The sequence below is a fragment of the Plasmodium coatneyi genome, chromosome 12, assembly GCF_001680005.1.
Source record: "Plasmodium coatneyi strain Hackeri chromosome 12, complete sequence".
NCBI lineage: Eukaryota > Apicomplexa > Aconoidasida > Haemosporida > Plasmodiidae > Plasmodium > Plasmodium coatneyi.
Genome location: NC_033567.1, coordinates 2,119,670 through 2,139,644, shown reverse-complemented (window position 1 = coordinate 2,139,644; position 19,975 = coordinate 2,119,670). Strand labels below are relative to the sequence as shown.

General features: G+C 41.7%; 6 protein-coding genes across 6 annotated transcripts; 3 read left to right on the top strand and 3 right to left on the bottom strand.

The window, feature by feature from the left end:
* Window positions 1-662: 662 nt before the first annotated feature.
* On the top strand, window positions 663-1,451 carry PCOAH_00041340 (Ubiquitin-conjugating enzyme E2; the record flags this gene model as incomplete). The annotated part of the gene is made up of 1 exon (XM_020060922.1): window positions 663-1,451. The coding sequence occupies one exon, from the start codon at window positions 663-665 to the stop codon at window positions 1,449-1,451; it is 789 nt and encodes a 262-aa protein (XP_019916108.1).
* A 2,240-nt stretch (window positions 1,452-3,691) lies between these two features.
* Window positions 3,692-5,007, top strand: PCOAH_00041330 (Uncharacterized protein; the record flags this gene model as incomplete). Its single annotated transcript, XM_020060921.1, has 2 exons — window positions 3,692-4,345; window positions 4,471-5,007. 2 exons carry the CDS (start codon window positions 3,692-3,694, stop codon window positions 5,005-5,007), a joined length of 1,191 nt encoding a protein of 396 aa, XP_019916862.1.
* A 780-nt stretch (window positions 5,008-5,787) lies between these two features.
* PCOAH_00041320 (Isocitrate dehydrogenase [NADP]) lies at window positions 5,788-7,197 on the bottom strand (the record flags this gene model as incomplete). Its single annotated transcript, XM_020060920.1, has 1 exon — window positions 5,788-7,197. One exon carries the CDS (start codon window positions 7,195-7,197, stop codon window positions 5,788-5,790), a length of 1,410 nt encoding a protein of 469 aa, XP_019916556.1.
* Window positions 7,198-9,629: 2,432 nt separating this feature from the next.
* On the top strand, window positions 9,630-12,897 carry PCOAH_00041310 (Uncharacterized protein; the record flags this gene model as incomplete). The annotated part of the gene is made up of 2 exons (XM_020060919.1): window positions 9,630-11,640; window positions 11,774-12,897. 2 exons carry the CDS (start codon window positions 9,630-9,632, stop codon window positions 12,895-12,897), a joined length of 3,135 nt encoding a protein of 1,044 aa, XP_019916273.1.
* A 696-nt stretch (window positions 12,898-13,593) lies between these two features.
* Window positions 13,594-15,169, bottom strand: PCOAH_00041300 (Uncharacterized protein; the record flags this gene model as incomplete). The annotated part of the gene is made up of 7 exons (XM_020060918.1): window positions 13,594-13,712; window positions 13,853-13,948; window positions 14,135-14,251; window positions 14,360-14,456; window positions 14,551-14,600; window positions 14,836-14,901; window positions 15,049-15,169. 7 exons carry the CDS (start codon window positions 15,167-15,169, stop codon window positions 13,594-13,596), a joined length of 666 nt encoding a protein of 221 aa, XP_019917027.1.
* Window positions 15,170-16,418: 1,249 nt separating this feature from the next.
* PCOAH_00041290 (Uncharacterized protein) lies at window positions 16,419-18,620 on the bottom strand (the record flags this gene model as incomplete). Its single annotated transcript, XM_020060917.1, has 2 exons — window positions 16,419-16,576; window positions 16,685-18,620. The coding sequence occupies 2 exons, from the start codon at window positions 18,618-18,620 to the stop codon at window positions 16,419-16,421; spliced, it is 2,094 nt and encodes a 697-aa protein (XP_019916155.1).
* Window positions 18,621-19,975: the final 1,355 nt, after the last annotated feature.

Below are 19,975 nucleotides of genomic sequence, written 5' to 3'. Positions count from 1 at the left end.
TACTCACAAAATGGGGCATTTTTCCTCGTTATATGTTTTCTTTTCCGAAAATGAAAAATCCTGAAAAAAAATATCCTCCTGCTCCTTCCTACGTTTGAGTAAAAAAAAAAAAAAAAAAAAAAAAAAAAAAAGTGGTAAAGAAAGATCTGCCAAGGGGAGCCACCATTTTACCCTCGCTGAATGTTGTGCAAGTCGTTTTTCCTAATCCATTTTTCAACCACATAGGAGGGATTCACTTCGTTTGGTCTCATCCCACATGTAGGAAATTATCACCAAACGGGTCATGCGAAAAGGCTGGATAAGAGATTCATATTATATTGGGATAACTCGGATATTTGAAATTACACAAAATATAACCTGCTGGAGAAGTAGCAGCATGCAGCGCTCACTTCACGTCAAGGCTGATTCTCGTAGGGGTAGAAGCGGCAAGGGGGTGTAAGAAAACATATGCGGGGGTATAGTCCTACAGGGATCTACCAGACGTAGTTCTGTGATCACCCAACTCCCATGCGCTGCTCACCTTATAATAGCTAAATAGTAAAGGTGCTCCCCAAATGAAAAGGTAGACACACGAAGAGGGAGACACCTAGGGATGGCATGGAAAAGGTGGATAATCCATCTCACCAACTAGCAAGAAAAAAAAAAAAAAAAAAAAAAGAATAATGCAGCTGCGGAAATGCGTAATAGCATGGTGTGTAGTCCTACTAACATTACATCTAAAGAGGAATTTTGTGAAATGCAAAGGTTTGAAAAATAGTAATCCATTTGGCGAGAATACATCATGGGGGGGCAAACTGATCAAGGGAACTAATAGCTCAGAGATTAAGCTTAAAATGGCGGTAGCAAATGGTATGATATTACCGCAAATCAGGAAAAGGAATACACACAAGAACATGAACAGGGTTACAAAGCGATTATGCTCGATTAATCCGCACAATAATCCTGCCAAGACCTCTACCTTGGAACCATCCACAAGCGTTAAGAAACACATGAGGACTAAGTACAACATGGGGAACGCTAACTACAGAATACAGAAGGAGTTACATAACTTCTTGAATAACCCCCCTATTAACTGCACCCTAGATGTACACCCAAATAATATCCGAATCTGGATTGTGAAATATGTAGGACTGGAAAATACTATATACGCTAATGAAGTTTACAAACTTAAGATAATATTTCCAGATGATTATCCTTTGAAGCCCCCCATTGTGTATTTTTTACAGAAACCACCTAAACATACTCATGTGTATTCTAATGGAGACATTTGTTTAAGTCTCCTCGGTGATGACTACAACCCCAGTTTGTCCATTTCCGGTTTAGTCCTATCCATCATATCGATGTTATCTTCTGCTAAGGAAAAAAAATTGCCCATTGATAACTACACACATGCGGATGCGAAGCCGGGGAGCAACCAGAACAATTTTCTCTACCACGATGATAAGTGTTGAGGGTGGTCATGCGGTGTGCCCATTGGGAGCAGTCCGCCTCCATATGTGTACGTTCATGCGTCTTTTTTTTTTTTTTCAGTGCACGCGTGTGTACGTTTGTGAGAAGCACATTTGGCACAATTTTTTTCACGCACATTGTTTGTTTTTATTTTTAAAACAAAAAGGGGAACATATCCCCGTGGAGCAAACAACACTGGTAGTAATTCGTTGTTAATTGGGAGCTGGTTTCAAAGGGGCAACCGCAGAATAACGGAAGCGTGCAACGAGTGAAGAATGTGAAATGCCAAATTCGGCCAAGTGAACTGGAAAAGTCAGAATAAAACGCTCATCACATACCATTTTGTGGGATTTTCCTTTTTTCCATTTGTTACGTGTCTACCCATTTGTGCCAACTTTAAGCACAGTGCACACACGGAAAAAAAAAAAAAATCCTCCAATTGGAAATATTTACCCATAAAATGGGTGTAATTAAAAATGTTCCAATGTTGAAAAAAAGGCGGGCGGTATTTTTCCAACTAAATGTAACTCTTCTGCAGAAAAAACATTGAACAGACAGTTTTCGCTTTTAAATATGTTTACATATTTTTTTCTGATTATTTTGCCTCTCTACAGAATAGCAGTTGTCCAAAAAGGACGGTGTAGCCGTCTGAAAAATGCCGCCTAGAAATTACGCCCGTGGGGGGCAATCAGTGAATACACACATGCGAACGGTAAAACGGGAAAATTGCAAAAATACCTACTGGAAAATGCATTTTTTTGCAAAACAAGTTGCAGTTGTAAAATAGCCGCTTACAGAACAGCTTTTTTTAGCTACATTCGCTCGATGTTTTTTTTTTTTTTTTTTTTTTTTTTCCCCCATGTGCGTGCAATTTTTCGGTATATTTTTGCACACCACCTGAACTGTTCATGTAATTTTGAATAACGTTTTTTTTTTTTTTTTTTCTGCTCATCCATTTGGTTATGCAGTTGTGTTGTTCCTAATAACATGTTGTGAAGTAACATTCACGTTGTCAGGAAAAGTCAATCGCGCATCTTCACTTTCCGTTTTGGTTAACTACCTCGTTGTGCATGAGTGTACATCGTCTGGCACACATGGCAAAAACGAATTTATGACGCGGTGTGCACCTGCGCTTTCTACATTCGTATTTTCGAACGCGAGTATTTTCTGGCATGGATTTTGAAAATGGGGGAACACCCGTAAATTCGTGTCACGAGTGATTGTACGTAAGTACGCATGGGAAAGTATACAAAAACATGCGAAAGTGTACATATACGTGTATACATAATTGCAATTGTAATTGCAAATTTAAGTATGAGTTTGTACGTATGCGAATATACACATGTACGCGGTTTCACGCCTGTACGCATATGTGCACTAAGCATTCACGCAGCCATTCCACCGTGTGCGCATGTCCGTATGCGGCCCGCTGCGCCACTTTTTAAAAAATATATTCACTTAAGAAACGTTTGCGCAAAATATATCGCTTTTTTTTCTCCATATTTTTTCCCACTTTGAAAAGATTAAATGTGTATATGTGTATAAAGACAGTTTAGTCCTGTCTGCGCATTTCCCCCACAATTTGTTTTTTTCCCCTGTCGTACGTGTTTCTTTTTAACAACTGATTTTGCCGCACTGCATCAGCCATTTTGTATTGTCTGCGCGGTTGCATTGCAAAAATGTTTATTACAACAGGTAGTGCGTTGGAGTAGACACCAAAACAGTTCCCCGCTCCTGCATGCATCGCATCTGCACGTAAAGACAAATGCAAAAATCGGATAAACTGTCATCTCTTTGTCGTTATTTTGTCTAAAATTCGACCATTTTGGCGCCCCTTTTGGGATGAATTTTCCCCCTTAATGTAACAGCGATTTATTCACAAAACAGAACATCTTCGCGAAAACGCGTTTTATGCACACAGGTTGCCGACGCTTTTGCACCTTTCACCAGCATGTTTCGCAGCTGAAGGGAGCGCAAAAGGGAAAACATACAACAAAACAGAAACGTAAACAGTGGTAACTGTGTGGCCGTGTTGCAGTCATAAGGAGTAGAGGAAACGTGCAAAGAAATAGCAACACAGGAATAACGTATCGCAGCACCCTATCTCCAGCCACACCCACACTGCACAAACTGTATCGCGCAAACGCAGCAATACAGGTACACACACTTATCCGATCAGCCACGTCGCCTCAGGCGCAGTATCTCATTCCTCCCTTACCAAATTGCCCCTCCAATCGCAAACATGTTTCCGGACCCGTCGCACAACTATGAAAAATTGAACAAGGTGGAAAAAAGTTTTGACGAAACAAATGACACAGCGCCTGGAAGCATAAGTAGACTGTACACCATAGATGGCTACACGAGCGAAAGCATAGGAATTCCACAGACGCAGTATAAGGAATATTATAGCTACCCAAATGCCATAGTTCAGGAGTATGAGCATAAGAGTAACACTCCGTCCATGACTTTTGGGTGTCCAGGAAATCCATTCAGTTGTAAGCCCCCCCATTCAAAGGTATTTATTCGAAGAGTAGAAAATAAGAAACGGAAAGTGTGCAATAAAAAATGCACTTCCTTGAATAGTTCCTTTTCTCAAGACATTAATCCATATGTTGTGTACCCAAGTAATTCCATAAATGAAAATAACGTGGGGGAGTTCAGTTATACTATGCCCCTTAGCGATACAGATAAAAGTGTTCCCTTTGGAGGAAAATATGTAGCTGACAAGAACAGCAGATTGACTTATGCCTATTTGTCAGATGACCTGAACTATTCGCTGAATGGCCAATTCATGAACCTTGACAACACCTACATGAATGTTCCGTTGTGTGTGCGCGAGTCTTTCCAGAACAACGGCTTGTGCAACGTCATCAACGGGGTATATCCCCTGCACCAGGTAGGGAGCGCGATGCGATCGATTAATGCATTGTCGAATAGTTGCACAGTTGCATCGTCTTATCACCATGTTTCCCATTTTATACCCACTCCGACACGCTGCATGGTTAACCCCTCTTCCCGCAGGGCGGAGACCTTCACCTAAACAACGGCCTTCTCCAAAATATGGATGTGACATGCCACATAACCCCCAAGGACGTGGTCAGATATATCCATAATTTCATAAAGTATATTTTTAAAGTGATCAAATTAGCCTTCGCAAAAATAAAAAGGGATCTCAATACGAAGGAAATTTACTTCGATCCGACCATACCACCTGTGCACGAAATGGACATAGATTGCGAAGTGTGCAGAAAAAAGTATGGTGATATTTTAATGGATAACCACCAAAGAGATTGTATAAGCTTCTTCGAAGGGGTGGATGAGTCTCGTACCATTTTTAACAAAATATGGGACATCATAAACAACTGGCTAGATGGTAAGGACACTAATAAAATGGACTTTTTCAAAGATAGGGAAAAGATAAAAGAGATGATCCAACAGAACAGTAAGGAATTTGAGGAGGTGTACTACAAACTGGGCAACTTTCCCAAAGATGAGAATGGGAAAATTGAGTTGCCCCAATTTAGCAACTTTGACAGGCACAGTGTGGTGTTGATGTGAGTTCTAATTTGGGTGACCATCTGAATGGGGAAGGTGCACGGATTTATGACCCATTTTACCATGTCAGTAGAATGGTCTTCCCCAATTTTTTTTTTTTTTTTTTTTTATGTGGAGGTGTGCACAAGTACACAGGGTGAACTGCCTGGGTGCGTTTGCTCTACGCATTACTCAACGGTTTATACAAGCATTGCTCTTTCCGTGTGTGAATTTATATGCATTAGAGGGGGGAGGTGGAGTGGCCCCACTGACTGCAGGGAAGTTTTCCTTTTCCGTTATCACTCCGTTATTTAAAAAATTTTTTTTTTTTTTTTTTTAAATATTTTAAAATTTAGGAGTAATAATTAACAGACATTTGTGTTTTTCCAACTGTCCTGTTTTGTCTTTTTGTGTATCATTTGATGGATGTCTTTTTTTTTTTCCACTTTGTTGTGTGCCCTTTTGTATATGCTGCATCGTTCCCCACAACGCATTTGTTTCTGTTTTGTTTTTTGAAAGCATCCCAATTTGCTTAAGCAGGAGCGGTTATGGTTGCTGCTTCATTTGTGAGAAGAATGAAGAGCACCATGGCGTAGCGTCGAATGCGATGGTTTATGTGTTACAATTTGTGCACACAGCGGGGGAGCGCTCTCCCTTTTGAAGTTCATCGTGATGTATGCACATGCATAGGTGCGTTACGATGGGGGAAGAAAAAAAAGCGCACACAATAAAGTCAAGCATACTGAACTGTGGCATAATAAAATGTGCTATAATATGCGGATCCCGCCGCGCGAGGGGATGGCCTCACGAGGAATGCTCCTGCGGGGCATAATTGTTCCAGTTTTCGTTTTGCAGTTTGGTAGTAGTTGCCGCCTGGGGGTCATTTTTCGCCTGATTTGCGAGGAGCTTCAATTTCAGTTTCTCGTTAATGGCATTAATAAAATCATCCGTGAAGAGGTAATCCTTTTCTGTGACATTTTTAAGGCCCTTTATGCAGGCAGCAAGATCCTTGGGCATTAGTCCATCCTCTACAGTTTCTATGCATGCACTTTCGAGAGCATAACAGAATTGTTGTAGAGGTTGGTTGTTGTCTAACTTGGCTCTATGTTGTAATCCTCTCGTCCAGGCAAAGATAGAAGCAATAGGGTTGGTGGACGTTTTTTCTCCCCTTTGATGGCATCGATAATGTCGTGTAACGGTTCCATGTGCTGCTTCTGATACGCACGTAACTCCATCTGGACACATAAGGATGGAGCTCATTAGACCTAAGCTGCCATAACCTTGTGCAACTGCATCGGATTGAATATCTCCATCGTAATTTTTACAAGCCCATACAAATCCCCCTTCTGATTTTAGCACCTGAGCAACCATATCATCGATGAGTTTATGTTCATACCATAAGTTGTTCTGCTCAAATTTAGTGCGAAACTTCTCATCATAAATTTTCTGGAAAATCTCCATAAATAGCCCATCGTATATTTTAAGTATAGTACTTTTGGTACTCATATAAACAGGCATCTTTAAATCTAGTGCATACTGAAAGCACGAAAGAGCGAAATTTGTGATGGACTCTTCAGTGTTGTACATTCCTAGACAGACCCCTGGTGATTTGAAGTGGAAGATTTCTTCTCTCATAATTTCAGACTTATCATCTGGTGTAAACACAATTTCAAACTTTCCACTTTTCTCAATCTTTAAGGACTTCTGTTTGTACTGATCAGCATAAGCATGTCTTCCTATAATGATTGGCTTTTTCCAATTGGGAATTAACCTCGGAATATTTTTTATCAAAATGGGGGCTCTAAATACGGTGCCGTCTAGTATATTTCTAATGGTTCCGTTTGGGCTTTTCCACATTTCTTTTAAGTTAAATTCTTTCACCCTAGCTGCATCTGGTGTAATTGTTGCACATTTAATACCTACCGATGATTTCTTTATTTCTTCTGCTGCTTCTAAGGTCACTTGGTCATTCGTTTTGTCCCTGTTTTCGATGGACAGATCGAAGTACTTTATGTTTAGATCCAAGTATGGAAGGATTAGCTTCTCCTTAATTTCCTTCCAAATAATTTTTGTCATTTCATCTCCGTCTAACTCCACTACTGGGTTTGTGACCTTCACCTTCCCGCAGAGGTTGAAGGCTGCGCTTTTACTCGCATTTCTCCTCGTGGCGCACTGTATCCAGGGGTTCCTCCACAGCTGCGTCCTTCCTCCCATGTTGCGTTGCAAAGTTGTGAAGTTGTAAAGTGCTTCCTCTTGGCGAGGGTTGTATTTCACGTTGCGGAGTGGTGTTTTTTCTCACGTGTGATGGTAACCTCTCCTTTGTGTGCACCTAGCCGATGGGGATCCCTTCCACTTGCGGAAAATACGTCAGGAAAACTGTTTTCCCCTTCGTTTATTAATCTGATAAGCGAAGGTGGGACAGCACTTACCAGGGCTACTGTGTAGTGGCACTTTTCATATGACGCTCTGCTTTTATGCGCTTTGACTTCGTTGCAATCGGTTCACCGCTACTGTACCGCTTTATTTACTGCCGATTTTTTACCGACGTCGCTCCGGAACAAGCTTAACAAAACAGCCTGCCGCGTATCCCTTCGTGTGTCGAGAAAAAAAAAGCGGAACGCAGAGGGGGGAAAATATGTTATGGAAATTTTCCTCACCTTGGGATAGAGCACCCTGCGCGAGCAAGAAGTTTCTCTACTGGGGTGTTTTTTTTCCACGCGAATAGGTAAGAAAGGGGGGGCATGTAAGTTGTTACACAAAAAGGGGTTGCCTCAAAAAAAAAGATGGCACCAAGAAGGTTACACAAAATAGCACCGCACTGCCACATCCAGGGAGCCACCCGTTGATGTCATCGCGCAGGGCATAGGTACGTGGTGTAAGGGCGAAGCGGCTGGAAACCAACTGTGTGGAATGATCATTTTACTTTCCCGCGTGTGTTCAGGAGGGGCACTTGCTCGTAGCGGAGCCTAGGTGCCTTCCCGCAGTGGTGCAAAAAAAAAAAAAAAAAGTATGTGCAAATTGGGGGCAGAAAAGTACAAACTATAAACAGCTTTTTACATCATTTGTGTGCCTTTCTTAGGCTTCTGCCCCCGCCGGAATGAGAGAAGCAAAACTATATCGGCGCACTTCCCCCAGTGGATAAAGGAAGAGTATTCCTCTTCACACTACATGTTCGGTGCGTTTCACAAAGAATAAAAATGCAAAAACGTGACAATTCTTTTTTTGCAATTTATGCTGATTGTATATAGTGAAAAAGTAGCACCTGCACATTTTTGTTTTTTCCCCTCCACTCTCTGGCCCTCACAAATGGTTAATCCATAATCTTCAAAAAATGTAGAAGGGATACACCAACTTGTGCGCACTTTATTTTAATTGCCTAATAGGGGGGAATAAACTTTCTGTTTTTTCTCTGACACGGCTTTAGTGAAATCCCAAGGGGGGCCTACCGAACATATGTATTCTTATTGATATGTGTATCTATGAACGTGCATACATTACTTGCACGAAGGGATGGGCAAATGTAACATGAATTCATGTAGCACCGTGAGAACCTAACAGAAGCATGTGAAAAAAAAAAAAGCTTTTTAAATTTGTTAGGCTCTCCCTTTTTTTTTTTATTTACTTTTTATATGTGCTTGAGAACCCTAACCGTGTGAGCATGGCGTGTATCCATACTTCCTTCCCCTTCCGGAGTTGATAATTTGCCCAAGTTATTCATCTTCATATAAGGGGAAAGAGGGGACGATACACCTGTGTACCTCATCTGATTCAGTGTCAGTGCCATTTTTTTCGCCGCAGAAAAGTGGGGACATCAACAAACTGTTTGGAGAAGGGCGAAAGTGTAACACGGTGGTACGCCTATTGCGCATCACCTCTCTTTTCGCCTTGCCACCTTTTCACGACGCTTTTTTTTTTTTTTTTTTTTTTCCCGCTTTTCCGAGTTAACCCCGTTGAGAGACCCTCTCCACACTGTTGTGCGTAGAATTCAGCGTATGCCCGGTCATACATGTATTCGTGGAAGGCTGGCCCAAGCGATTGAAGCATTTCGTTTTCCACAAATCGATGGTCCTTCATATCCTTCCAGTTGCACGAGTAACGGAACAGTTTAAAAAAAACGCTTAATCAGTTTTGCTTTAATCCACAAGAATTGGCAGCACGTGGAGGGGTACACTTCTCCCCCCACACACACACCCTTTAGTTGATCACTTCCTTTGTCCATTTTGCCCCATTTTTGAAATATTCCTTTGGAGACGCACAAAAGTGTCCCCTTCCCTTTTAACAGACGAGTTTTGCCTCTCTTTTTTTTTGCGTTTGGGAAGGAGCCCCCCCGTTTGTATATTTAACGTCATTATATGCCAATGTGTGTGTGTGTCACCGTCGCGTGGACGATGTACCAGTGTAGAACTGTATAACGGTTTTCGCTGCGTCTAAGGGAGTCGGCTGTCCACAATTGTCTGCTTTCCCCAATTTGAGTTGTTCGCGTGGAGGCGCATCCTGTTTGGTCACCCCACCCGTCCATGTAACTTTGGATACCCATTGTCACGTGTGTAGTGTGTATAATGGGCAAAGAAGCATCCATCTCTCCTTCATGCCAAAATAAAAAGTAACCTAACGATTAAGCAGTAGGGTTAAAAAAAAGAAAACACATGGGCACTTTCCAGTTGGACAAAATGGTAAAGAAGAATGACGATTTTAATTCATTTTACGAATGTAGGAAAAATGAAAATGAGGTAAGCAAACTATCTGTGGGTGGATTGAGTAGGACCGCTCCGTGCGGTGTGGAGGAGAGGGACAGCGGCTTCCATAAGGGGGCCGCTATAAATGATCACCCCGCTGGAGAGAAGGATATCGTGTGGTCATTTGGTAACACGCGCCTCAGTTATAACGTAAAAAATAACATCCTTCGAGGAGGGGCTCCAAATGGTAGGAATGGCCCAAATAAAGTGGTGATGACGTCTGGAAGTGAACAGGATGACGATGATGATGAAGATGACGAGGAAGACGACGACACGGAGGAAGATTCGAGTTGCTTAGAATACGTGTCAAATGATGACAATTCGTATTACTCCCTTTATGAGGGGTATAAAACGAATTACATAATGGAGTCCCTGTTTGATAGAAACTCCTTTGTGTACTTCCTGGTGCCGTTTAATAAATACAGCTATACGAATTATTACACGAATTGGAACAAGATAAGTTTTCGCATGTACGCTTCGCTAAATTGTGTGCAAGAGAAGCCTATTAAAAGAAAAAGAAAAATAAACTACGTTGGGAGAAGCAGAAGTGACAGCAATGCTAGTGAAGGGGTTATGTTGAAGGGGGCAGTTGCCGCATTGGCCGACCAGGACAGAGGGCAGAGCCCTTTCCAAAGTGGTGTAAAGAGTAGTTCCCCCTCACGTGACGCCAGGAAGCATGATGGAAAAGGAGCCAATAGGGACGTGGGATCCCCGCTGAGTGGACGGCTTCCCTCGCAAACCAGCGACCACTATAGTGATGTTGAGGATGTCAATTTTAGGAACCCCCTAATAAGGATGATGAATAATTTTTTGTACTTCCTCCTGTTAAGTGAGTTCTTCACCTATAACGAGCTAATCAAGTTAATGCCCCTGTGCAAATGCTCCTACGAAATATTCAATAAATTTTTCTACCTTAATGTCCACGTGAATCCGTTCAGACAGAATGTTAAGGACATTATACGTTTTTTAAATGAGAATAAAGAGTACCAGTTTTATATTTTGAAGGGGTCGAACTGTATGGAGGACAGTTGGGAGAGTCGTTTTGACCAGAAGAGGGAGCTACTCACTTACGAGTCCCTCATCGGTGGGCAAACCCTAAACCCTGAACCCACTTTAAATGAAGCAGAAAAATTCAGAGGTGGATATTCGGGTGGACAAGATGGGGTATCCCCCCGTTATGATCTCACAACGGATACAGGAATGGGAGAAGGCGCTGCAGAGAATAACCCCATGGAAAATAAATACCGAACAAAGGAGGGAGGAACACCATCCGGGGATACACACCAGAGTAGTAGTGGTAACCCCCTGGAGAAAGCAAAGAAGATTGTAAAAAATGGAGAAAAGGTACTTCACACGAACAATATTATGAACATGAGGTACTTGTTCAGTTTGTATGAATTTATACGAATCTATTTAAGCAAGGAGAACAGGGAGGGTGTAACTTTTTGCACCTCCGATGAAAAATTTAAACATAGCTCCAGCAGGACCAACAGGAGGGACGTTTTTTACGACGATATTTTTCCCTATGGAAATAAAATCAGCTCTTTTGAGTATAAAATAAAGTTAAAGAAACATGTACAGAGGAGATGGAACTTGAAAAGCAACTACGTGCATGAGAATTATTTTATGCACAAGACGAGGGGGTCGTCAAATGGTCCGAACACAGGTTTACTAAAATTGATTCATAACAAGCAGAGTCAGTTGTACCCCTCGTTTAGTTCCTTCCTCTCGATGGACAAATGTGGGTGTGTAAATTTGTGGAAGATCGACGATGTGAATTCGTTGCTTCCTACTCGTTTGCTGGAGGGGCAGATAACCTTGGAGGGGAAGGACGCCCTCTTCCCCAGGGATACAGTGAACCTGAGGGATGACACATTTGTGGTGGCGGACGAGTCGGCCATTTACTCCTTTTCTTTGGAAGGTACGTCTAGTGGATGCGTCATCACTCTGTGTGTGTGTGTTGTTCCCCCCGTATGGGAGAAGCAGCTTGTAAATTATACGCCGTGCTTGATTTAACTGTAATTGTTTTCCCTTGTTTTGCTACTCCACCGCAGGAACGAAGCCTATATCGGCGAAGCGAATCGTTCAGATGGACGCACAGCGAATCAGCGAAGGAGGAAAAGTGAAAAACATAGTTATGAGTGACCAGGGGAAGTGCAGCGTGGGGCTTAACCAAGCCATATGCTACCGCATAGATTTGGAAAGCGGCACGGTAGAAAGCGAAAAAAAGCTGATGGAAGATTTGAAGAAAATTGCTCGCTTCGATTATAATACGAACCTAGTTATGAGCAAAAAGAACATCCTCATTGATGACAGGAGAATGTCAAACTATGTCTCCTACGTGAATTACAACCTAATAGATTACGATAATGATAAAAAATATTTTAACAGCGAAAATTATTTCCATGATTTTAGTCTAACGGGCATATCACTAACTTCCCTAAATTCAAACAACTCCATTTTTCTATTTGACCTGAGGTACAAGTACCCCTCCACGTGTCTGCATTACGAGAGTCCCATCACGGAAACGCACACTTCTAGGGAAAATGAGAAGATTCTTTACCTGCTAAATCTGAAGCGAAATTATAACTCCAGATTCTACTGCAGTAATAAGAAGTACAGTGGTTTTCACGACAACATTATTTTAAATCCGTTGGTGACACGCAAGAAGGAGGAATTAAATCAAGGAGAGGATAACTTCGTAAAAGATAAAATCCTTTCCGATGAGTCATTCATTTATACTATTGTAAAGGATGGAAGGGAGACAGATTTGGAAGGGTGTAACTTACCTACTTCCTTTCTGAACATGTGGAGGTGGTGTGATAAAAGACAATTTAAAACATTTTTTCATTACTATGAAGACATAACAGCTGGAAAGAGGAATTATTCAGACATGTTAGTTTCATCACCTAACGTCAGTGCGGAATGTAGTGGCGCATCCAACTTGGGAGGAGACCTTTTTTCCACAGGGGAGGACTCAAAAGCCAATGTAGGACCGTATTACTACAAAACGCTATCCTTTGATCAAATTTACAAATTTGTGGACACTCCAAATCATTTATTCTTGACCTATGAAAATTCGAACTATGTTCATTCACTGTTGTCTCCTTCGCATGGGCTCGAGTTGAAGAGCTCCCTAAAGGAGGTTCCCTTTTTCATGCATCCCACCAATTTGTGAAGGGGCCCACATGGGAAACGGCCCCATTTGGAGGCATCTCCATGTTGTTACCCCTACCTCTTGTCACCGCTATCATCACCACATCGTTTGCACCACGTGTTCTTCCGCTTTTTACACACTTTACAAGAAAAAAAAAAAAAACTACTTGAACGAATGCGCAAAGGATGCATTCCTTCCCGCACGTGAAAATTTTGAATCACCAATGCAATTATAGTAGACCGGCCGGCAGATGATCTTCCCATGTCTGGGTGAATCGACTGCGCCACTTAATCAAATGGAAAGAGAAGAATCCTCATTTGCAGCCGAGTTGGATTACGGTGGACAACGTGTGCACATTGGGGGTATATCCCCCTGCTGGTTAACCCGGGAAGGGGTTCCTGCAATCAAAATGGACGTAAGCGTAAGTAAACATAAGTTCACCAAAATAAAGAGAACTTCCCTTCCGCCCACGGGAAATATCAGATTAGCATTTTCACAAACTGTGTTCCGTTTTATCAAATTGTATGATAATCAAAGGAGTTGAAAAGAAATCGTTCCTGCCATTTTTTTCCATTTTAAAAATCACAATTACGCAAAAAAAAAAAAAAAATGTGCGCACCATTTGACGATGCAGATAGTTGCAGAGTGGAACTCCTTGCGAAGGTGAGTGCCCCCCAAAAAAGGAAACCAAAACGTTGGACACATTTTTGTTAAGCACTATTTTAATTCTTTGAAAGACTTTCTGAGTAAGCAGCAGAAGGTTGTGAAGGGCAGTCCCTTATTTAGGCCATTCACATAATCGTCAAATTTGTTCAGTCGCGGCGCGGTTTCGATGGCTACGGGGGAGGACAACGGAAAAGGAGTTAAGTGGAGCTGTGTATTCTTAACGTGCATACATAAAACTTGCTTGCCACTTCGCATGAGAGGAGCGCCCCTCCTTGATGAGACGGTCATTTAAAAAAACGACTCGGCGAACCTTCGTAGGTCCCGTTGTGCAAAGCGACGGTGGCTCGATATTTCTTCTGAGGGTCCCCGGGTTGAATATTCGAAAATTCGATTACTATTTTGTCATCTATAGGGTGGTGATAGGAATAAGCAATCAGTACTCTTCTTGCAAAGGAGGAAAAGTGCAAGCAAACCCTGCCACAGACTCAGTTGTAACTGTTTAAAGGAGATCACCGCTGCACACATGCACACTTTTACACGTCTACATAGACGAGCGATGCCCCTAGGGGGTGTAGTCCCGCAAGGGGAACACATCCTGTGAGGAGACCTTGTAATATAATTTCAAATCCGAGAAGATTGTAGAGGGTGCCCAATTTTCTTTTCCACTCATTTTGAATGTAATCCTTGTGCAGCTTCACCGTGTTGTACTCTGCGAAGTGTGGTCATGCAAGTTGGTGAACAGGGAATGATCAACGGGAAAGTGGAAACGTGTGCATATTTTTCCAGCGGGGGAACAAATTCCACACAGGTGACGTACCCAACTTGGAGGAGTCGAAATTTTTTAGAATTAAATTCAGCTGTTCGTTAATTTCTTCAATCAGCTTGGGGTATTCGTCCAGCTTTTTCTCCTCTTCCTGCGGATGGGTGTAAGGCGTAAGGAACATGTGTAAGTGTGCATAGGGGGAAAATTAACAATTGCCGGGTGCACCAACTTTTTTTACGTCTCACCATCACGCTCTCCTTCAGCTCTGTAACTAGGACGGTATTGGCTTCGATTTCTTCAGCAAGGGGGAAAAAGGGGGTATAACGTGTTGTATGATGTAAGTTACGAGGTGGGCTACACAAATAGGTGAAGCGAGGCCAGAGGAAAAACTGCACACATGCTAAGGCAGAACACATGTAGGGGTAAGTCTGCCCGGTTCAGGGTTTAGGGGTACGTGGATAGACCGATGTGCAGTCATGCCGACCAGTGGGCGCCCTTCCCCCTCCTCCACTTGTCAATGTTTGTCGTACCGTGGGTTATCCTGTTTATTGAACTTTTCTTCTCCCTCGTTTTGTTTTTCATGATTTCAATTTGTTCTGCGCAGCGGGGGTGATAGAATGGCGGAAGAGGGTTGACATAATATGAAGAGGCATAATCACATCACGGATAAGGCGACTAATAAATATGTCACTCCTGAGGGCACCTTTACACGGCACCCCTGGCACATTCTAGATTGGACTTACTTTTCTCATTTTCGATGTACGATATTAAGTCGTTGTACTGCTTTTCGTTTTCTTCCACCATCTGATTCAGCTGTTGCTGCAGGGCCCGCTTTACCTCGTTGTTGTTAATCACGTCCTCCATTTTGGTGAGTCAAGTACTATGTGTCTGCGAAAAGTATTTTTATGTTTTTCCTTTTGGGAAGAATGGGAATGACTTTTTATCTTTTTTGTTACCTATTTTACGCGATATACGCGACTTATGCAACACGCGGGAGGCGAATTCATTTCTGTGAAATGCTTCACCTCTTCAAAGGGCTAAGCAAACGCGTGCAGTGGCACAATCGCGGGGCAGCCCCTACTTGCACATTTTTCGGCACTCACTTGGCGTGATTATTATAGCGACGAGAAAAAGGAGAAGGAAAAAGTTACAAATCTGGACGGGGTCAAAGTGGAAGGGAAAATAGCTGACTTGATACTTTGCATGAAAATAACGAGCGCGGCTCATTTGGTGCCAGGAAAAAGGAAAATTGGATTGATGGATGGACGATCACATGGATGAATGAAGGGACGAACTCATCGGCAACGCAATCACCCCCGCATGTACCCATTCTGCCTCGTTCTCCTAAAAATTCACTGTCTTACCTTTTCCTCTTATTAATTGCTAAAAGAAAGGAAGGGGCATACAAATTGGAGGCACTTCGATTATGCCTCGTTGGTTGAGAAAAAGCGGAGACCCCTTGTTGGTCCAAATGGGCGACGAAGTTGAGAAGGGGTAAAAAGGGAACCTTTTCGCTTGTCATTCGGAATGAAGGAGTAGGCCTTCCATACGCATCACTCGTCAAGTTGGGAGCTGACAGATCCTGTTTACGTATGGCCGTCTATCCCCCTCACCCGCTTGCTTCCCCTAAGCCCCTGCGATCTGCCCTTCCTCCGGCGTTTGCACCTTGCATACGCCTTTTCCCCAGAAAACAGGTGTGTAAATGGCAGGAAAATATTTCCCCCGGGGAAAACAGAAAAAGGAAAAATAACGACTAAAAAAAAAGAGCGTAGTTGGGTGTGCCGCGAGGAATAATTGCAGCTTATGTACAATGTGAAAAAAAAAAAAAAAAAAAAAAAAAAAAAATTGGTGATACGCAAAATACGAAGTGTGATTTGAACGGATAAGTGAAAGGGAAAAAATGATGACTCGCTAATTCTCCCTTTTTATTTTTTTCCCCCCCAAGTGGGGTTTATTCGCCGAGGGGGAATATGGCGCGGGAAACACAAACCGAGGAAAAGGGAAGAAAATAAGGCTGCTCTTTTTTTTTTTTTTTTTCACTAAATTGTGCGCAAAAAGAAATTAGTGGTCTTTCCGTTTTCCCTTTTGTGTTGCCATTTGGGGGTCCATCCTTTTACTCGTTATTCGATAAGGGAACCCCCTCTGATTCCATCTTCCTTAACGTGTCTTGCAGGAAATGTACATTTTGGTCAATCTTGGAATTGATCAGTTTAATGTTTCGCTCGGCGAGGCTGATTGTGTCGTCTAGCTTGCTTTGCTGCTTTTCCAAATCTGCGAAATGGGGGGAGTGAAGATGAAGATGTGTGTATTGGGTGTCACGCCTTTCCTGTGACGATATATCCACGGTAGTATAGGTAAACGTATTTACGTTGTGCCCACCGTCGAGCCTGGAAGAGAAGGACTGCGCGTTGTCATGCACCCGTTTCAGTTGGTGAAGCCTTGCCAACACGTTTGGAATAATATGGTGAGTCTTTTTCCAGAGGTCTAAAATTTTAAAAAGCTCATCAATGGATTCTTCGTAATTTCCTCGATCTTTGGAAATATTTAAAAGATCTTTTTTGAATTTTTTTAAGTTCAAAAATTCAGATTGGAGGTTTTGCATTTTTTTTTTCACACTCTCTAATTTGCTGGAATCTAGCAGGCTTAGTTTATTGTATAAATCCAGGATGGCATGGTTCAGATCATCATATGGAAGCATGGCCATTTTATCTACCCCCAAGGCCTTTTCAATATCTGCAATTTTTCTTTCCAGCGTTAGTAGGTGGGCAGTTTGAATTTCCTTTTCTTTCCCATTTTGTAGTGTGTAAATGTTTACTTGCTTTGGAAAGGAATCCCCACGTATGTCCTTTTTATCGGCTGATTCTCCTTTTTTCGGGAAAACATCATCCCAATTTTGTAACCGGTCGAGGATATCTCTCACCACTTCTTTGTTACAACCATCAGGAGGAGTAGTACCCCCCTGTTGGGGTGCCATTTTCTCCACCTTTTCCGACTTCAGTAGTGTTCTCAAATTGTCATCATTTATCATATCGTCGATGTCCTTTTTTAGCGAAAAAAGTTCCAGCAGTATTTCGGGTGCCTCACGGTTATGCATAATTTTCTTAACAATTTGTTCATGCTCTGTTACGTCTTCGTTTAATTTGTCGTATGGATTATCAGGGTCGTATGATTCTTTTTTCCTATTGGCTAAATCGTGAATGTAGGCAGTTATGTCTTCCACTTCACACTTTAATTTTTGCAAATAAGACAGAGGGTCGTCTAAATTAGTCGACACATTCTGATCATATTCATACTGCGTAGAGTTGTTATATTTTAATTTAGCAGGATCTACTTCGATGACTAAACCGTTATTATGATAATGCTTAAAAATTTTATTTTTGTAAAACTCGTATGAATATAGTGGTTTGTTCATGGGACTTTCATCCAGGATGTCGCTCTGCTTTTTTCTTTTTTTTTCATCTGATAAATTGTCATTGTTATTGTTATTTTCGCTTTTTGAGCTCGTCCGAAAGAGAGGATTTACTTCCCTCTGTTTTGAGTCTTCCTTTACGGAGGCTAGCATGCTCGATAAGTAGGTATCCAGAGGGGACGAATATATGTTAACATTTATTTCGTCCAAAAAATGCTTATTCATGGTGACTACATCTTTATACAATTCATTTGCTTCATTGTGACATATGGTGTAGTTGGACGTATCTGGAATATATTCGTACACATCCTTCTCCTGTGAGGTAAAAAAGAAGTCCCGCATATCTACTTTTAAATTTTCTTTCGTTATTTTTTTGTTTCTGCTCGAGTTGATTTCTCCCTTCTTTGCGTCATTATATGTATCGTTTGGTTTAAAACTTTTGGGTTTTATTTTTTTTCCTCCATATTTTTGGCTTTCTCCCCGCACAATGCGTGGTGGTTTCTCATCAACGGGATAATCATCGCGCGTACTTGCAATAATGTTTTTTTCTTTTTTTTTATTTTCCTCGTCTAGGGAGGTCGTGGATAAGTTGCTCCCTTGCTCATTTTGTTCTTCTCCGCTTTTGTCGATGGTGTTACTTTCCGCGCGACTCAGCTTTGGTTCTTCTTTTCCGTGCGCGTTGTCTACATCGTTTGGGGCATCATTTGGGGCATCATTTGGGGTGCCTTCTTCGGATTGCTTTTCCGAGTCATTCTGCTGAGCCTTCTCACTTGTGACGTTTTCCCCAGACTGTTCGCTTTTCGCATTATGCTCGTCCCCACTGCTGTGGTCGCTTCGGTCGCCGCCATCGCTTCCGTGTTTTCCTTCCCCCTCTGCTCCCGAGTTGCTCCCCGCCACTTTATTCATATCCCCCCTGTCTGAGAAACCCTTTGGGTGCGCGCCCTGATTAGTCTAACCGGTTTTTCTTAAAGTCTATGCTATTTACAAATCAAAAAGAATGTTTATTTTTTTTTTTTTTTTAGTTAACTGTTCATAATTTTTTCCCCCCACGTAGCTAGCTTTTTTCACTTATAATATTTTCACTTTTTCCTTTTGATCGTTGCAACGGTAATTATGTGGAATGATAAAACCACGAGAATGTGCAAAAAAGAGGAAAAGAAGAAAAAAAGGGATACACACACATTCGCGTGGAAGATTAGCACAACGAAGTGAGCAAAAAGGACATTTTACGTTTTTGCAAAAATTGTAAGAATTATGTGAAAAAAATTGTCCTTTTTTGTCAGCACTTTTTTTTTTTTTTTTTTTTCCGTTGAAGAAGAGTACCAGGAAGGCAGCAAATGGTCTTTTCTATTTTTTGTCATGAGGGACATATAGCTTTGCTAAAAAAAAAGAGCGGAAAAAATAAAACAAATTAAAAGCACGAAATGGGCAGGGCGGTTGCAAAAGGAGAGGAGGATTTTTTTTTTTTTTTACATTGGTGTTTCACTGGTACACTAATTTTTCCGCGTACTGACCACTTAGGGGGGGCCTATACGCAACTGTTGTGCGCTTAGATTTTTCCCCCCTTATAAAAAACCACACTAAGGGGAGAAAGCAAACGAGTGGTAATTATTCTGTGCTTGCTTTGTATCCTCGGCAAACATGCATTCACTTATGTGAGTGACCTTGTCTGCTTTGTTTGACGAAGAATGTCCACACTGAAATGAAGTATACTACCACATTTTTGTTAAAATTTGAACGTTCTGCGTGCCGATTGCATGAACATTTTAATGCATTGTCCTGCGCATGGTTGAAATGTTATGTGTATTTTTATTCACCCCTTTTTGTAATTCCTAGGGGGCAATAAGCAGTTGCTCGCCTTTTAATCAATGCACAGGCGTTTTCGCCAATCAGAGTTTTTTTTTATTAAACCTTTTTATATGAATGGTGTAGTTGTAAAAGGGGTTTTTATAGAAATCCTGCATATGACAATAGAAGATAGACAAATGAACGTGATTCCTTTGTTAGCACAGGGCGCCACCTCCCTGACAGAGCTTCTTTGCATTTTATTTTACCCAATTATGAAAATGTTACAACCCTTTTAACCTGCTTGAAATTGTGTGCAATGAATGGGGGCATTTCTTTTTTTTTGTTTTTCTGGGAACGTAGAGGGGAACACATTAATTATGCCGCACTTAAATGGTGAACTGCTCCCTTACCATGTTGAAGAATTAGCAATTTGGGGAAGAGTTCCCCTTTTGTACACATAAAAATTGTGGCGC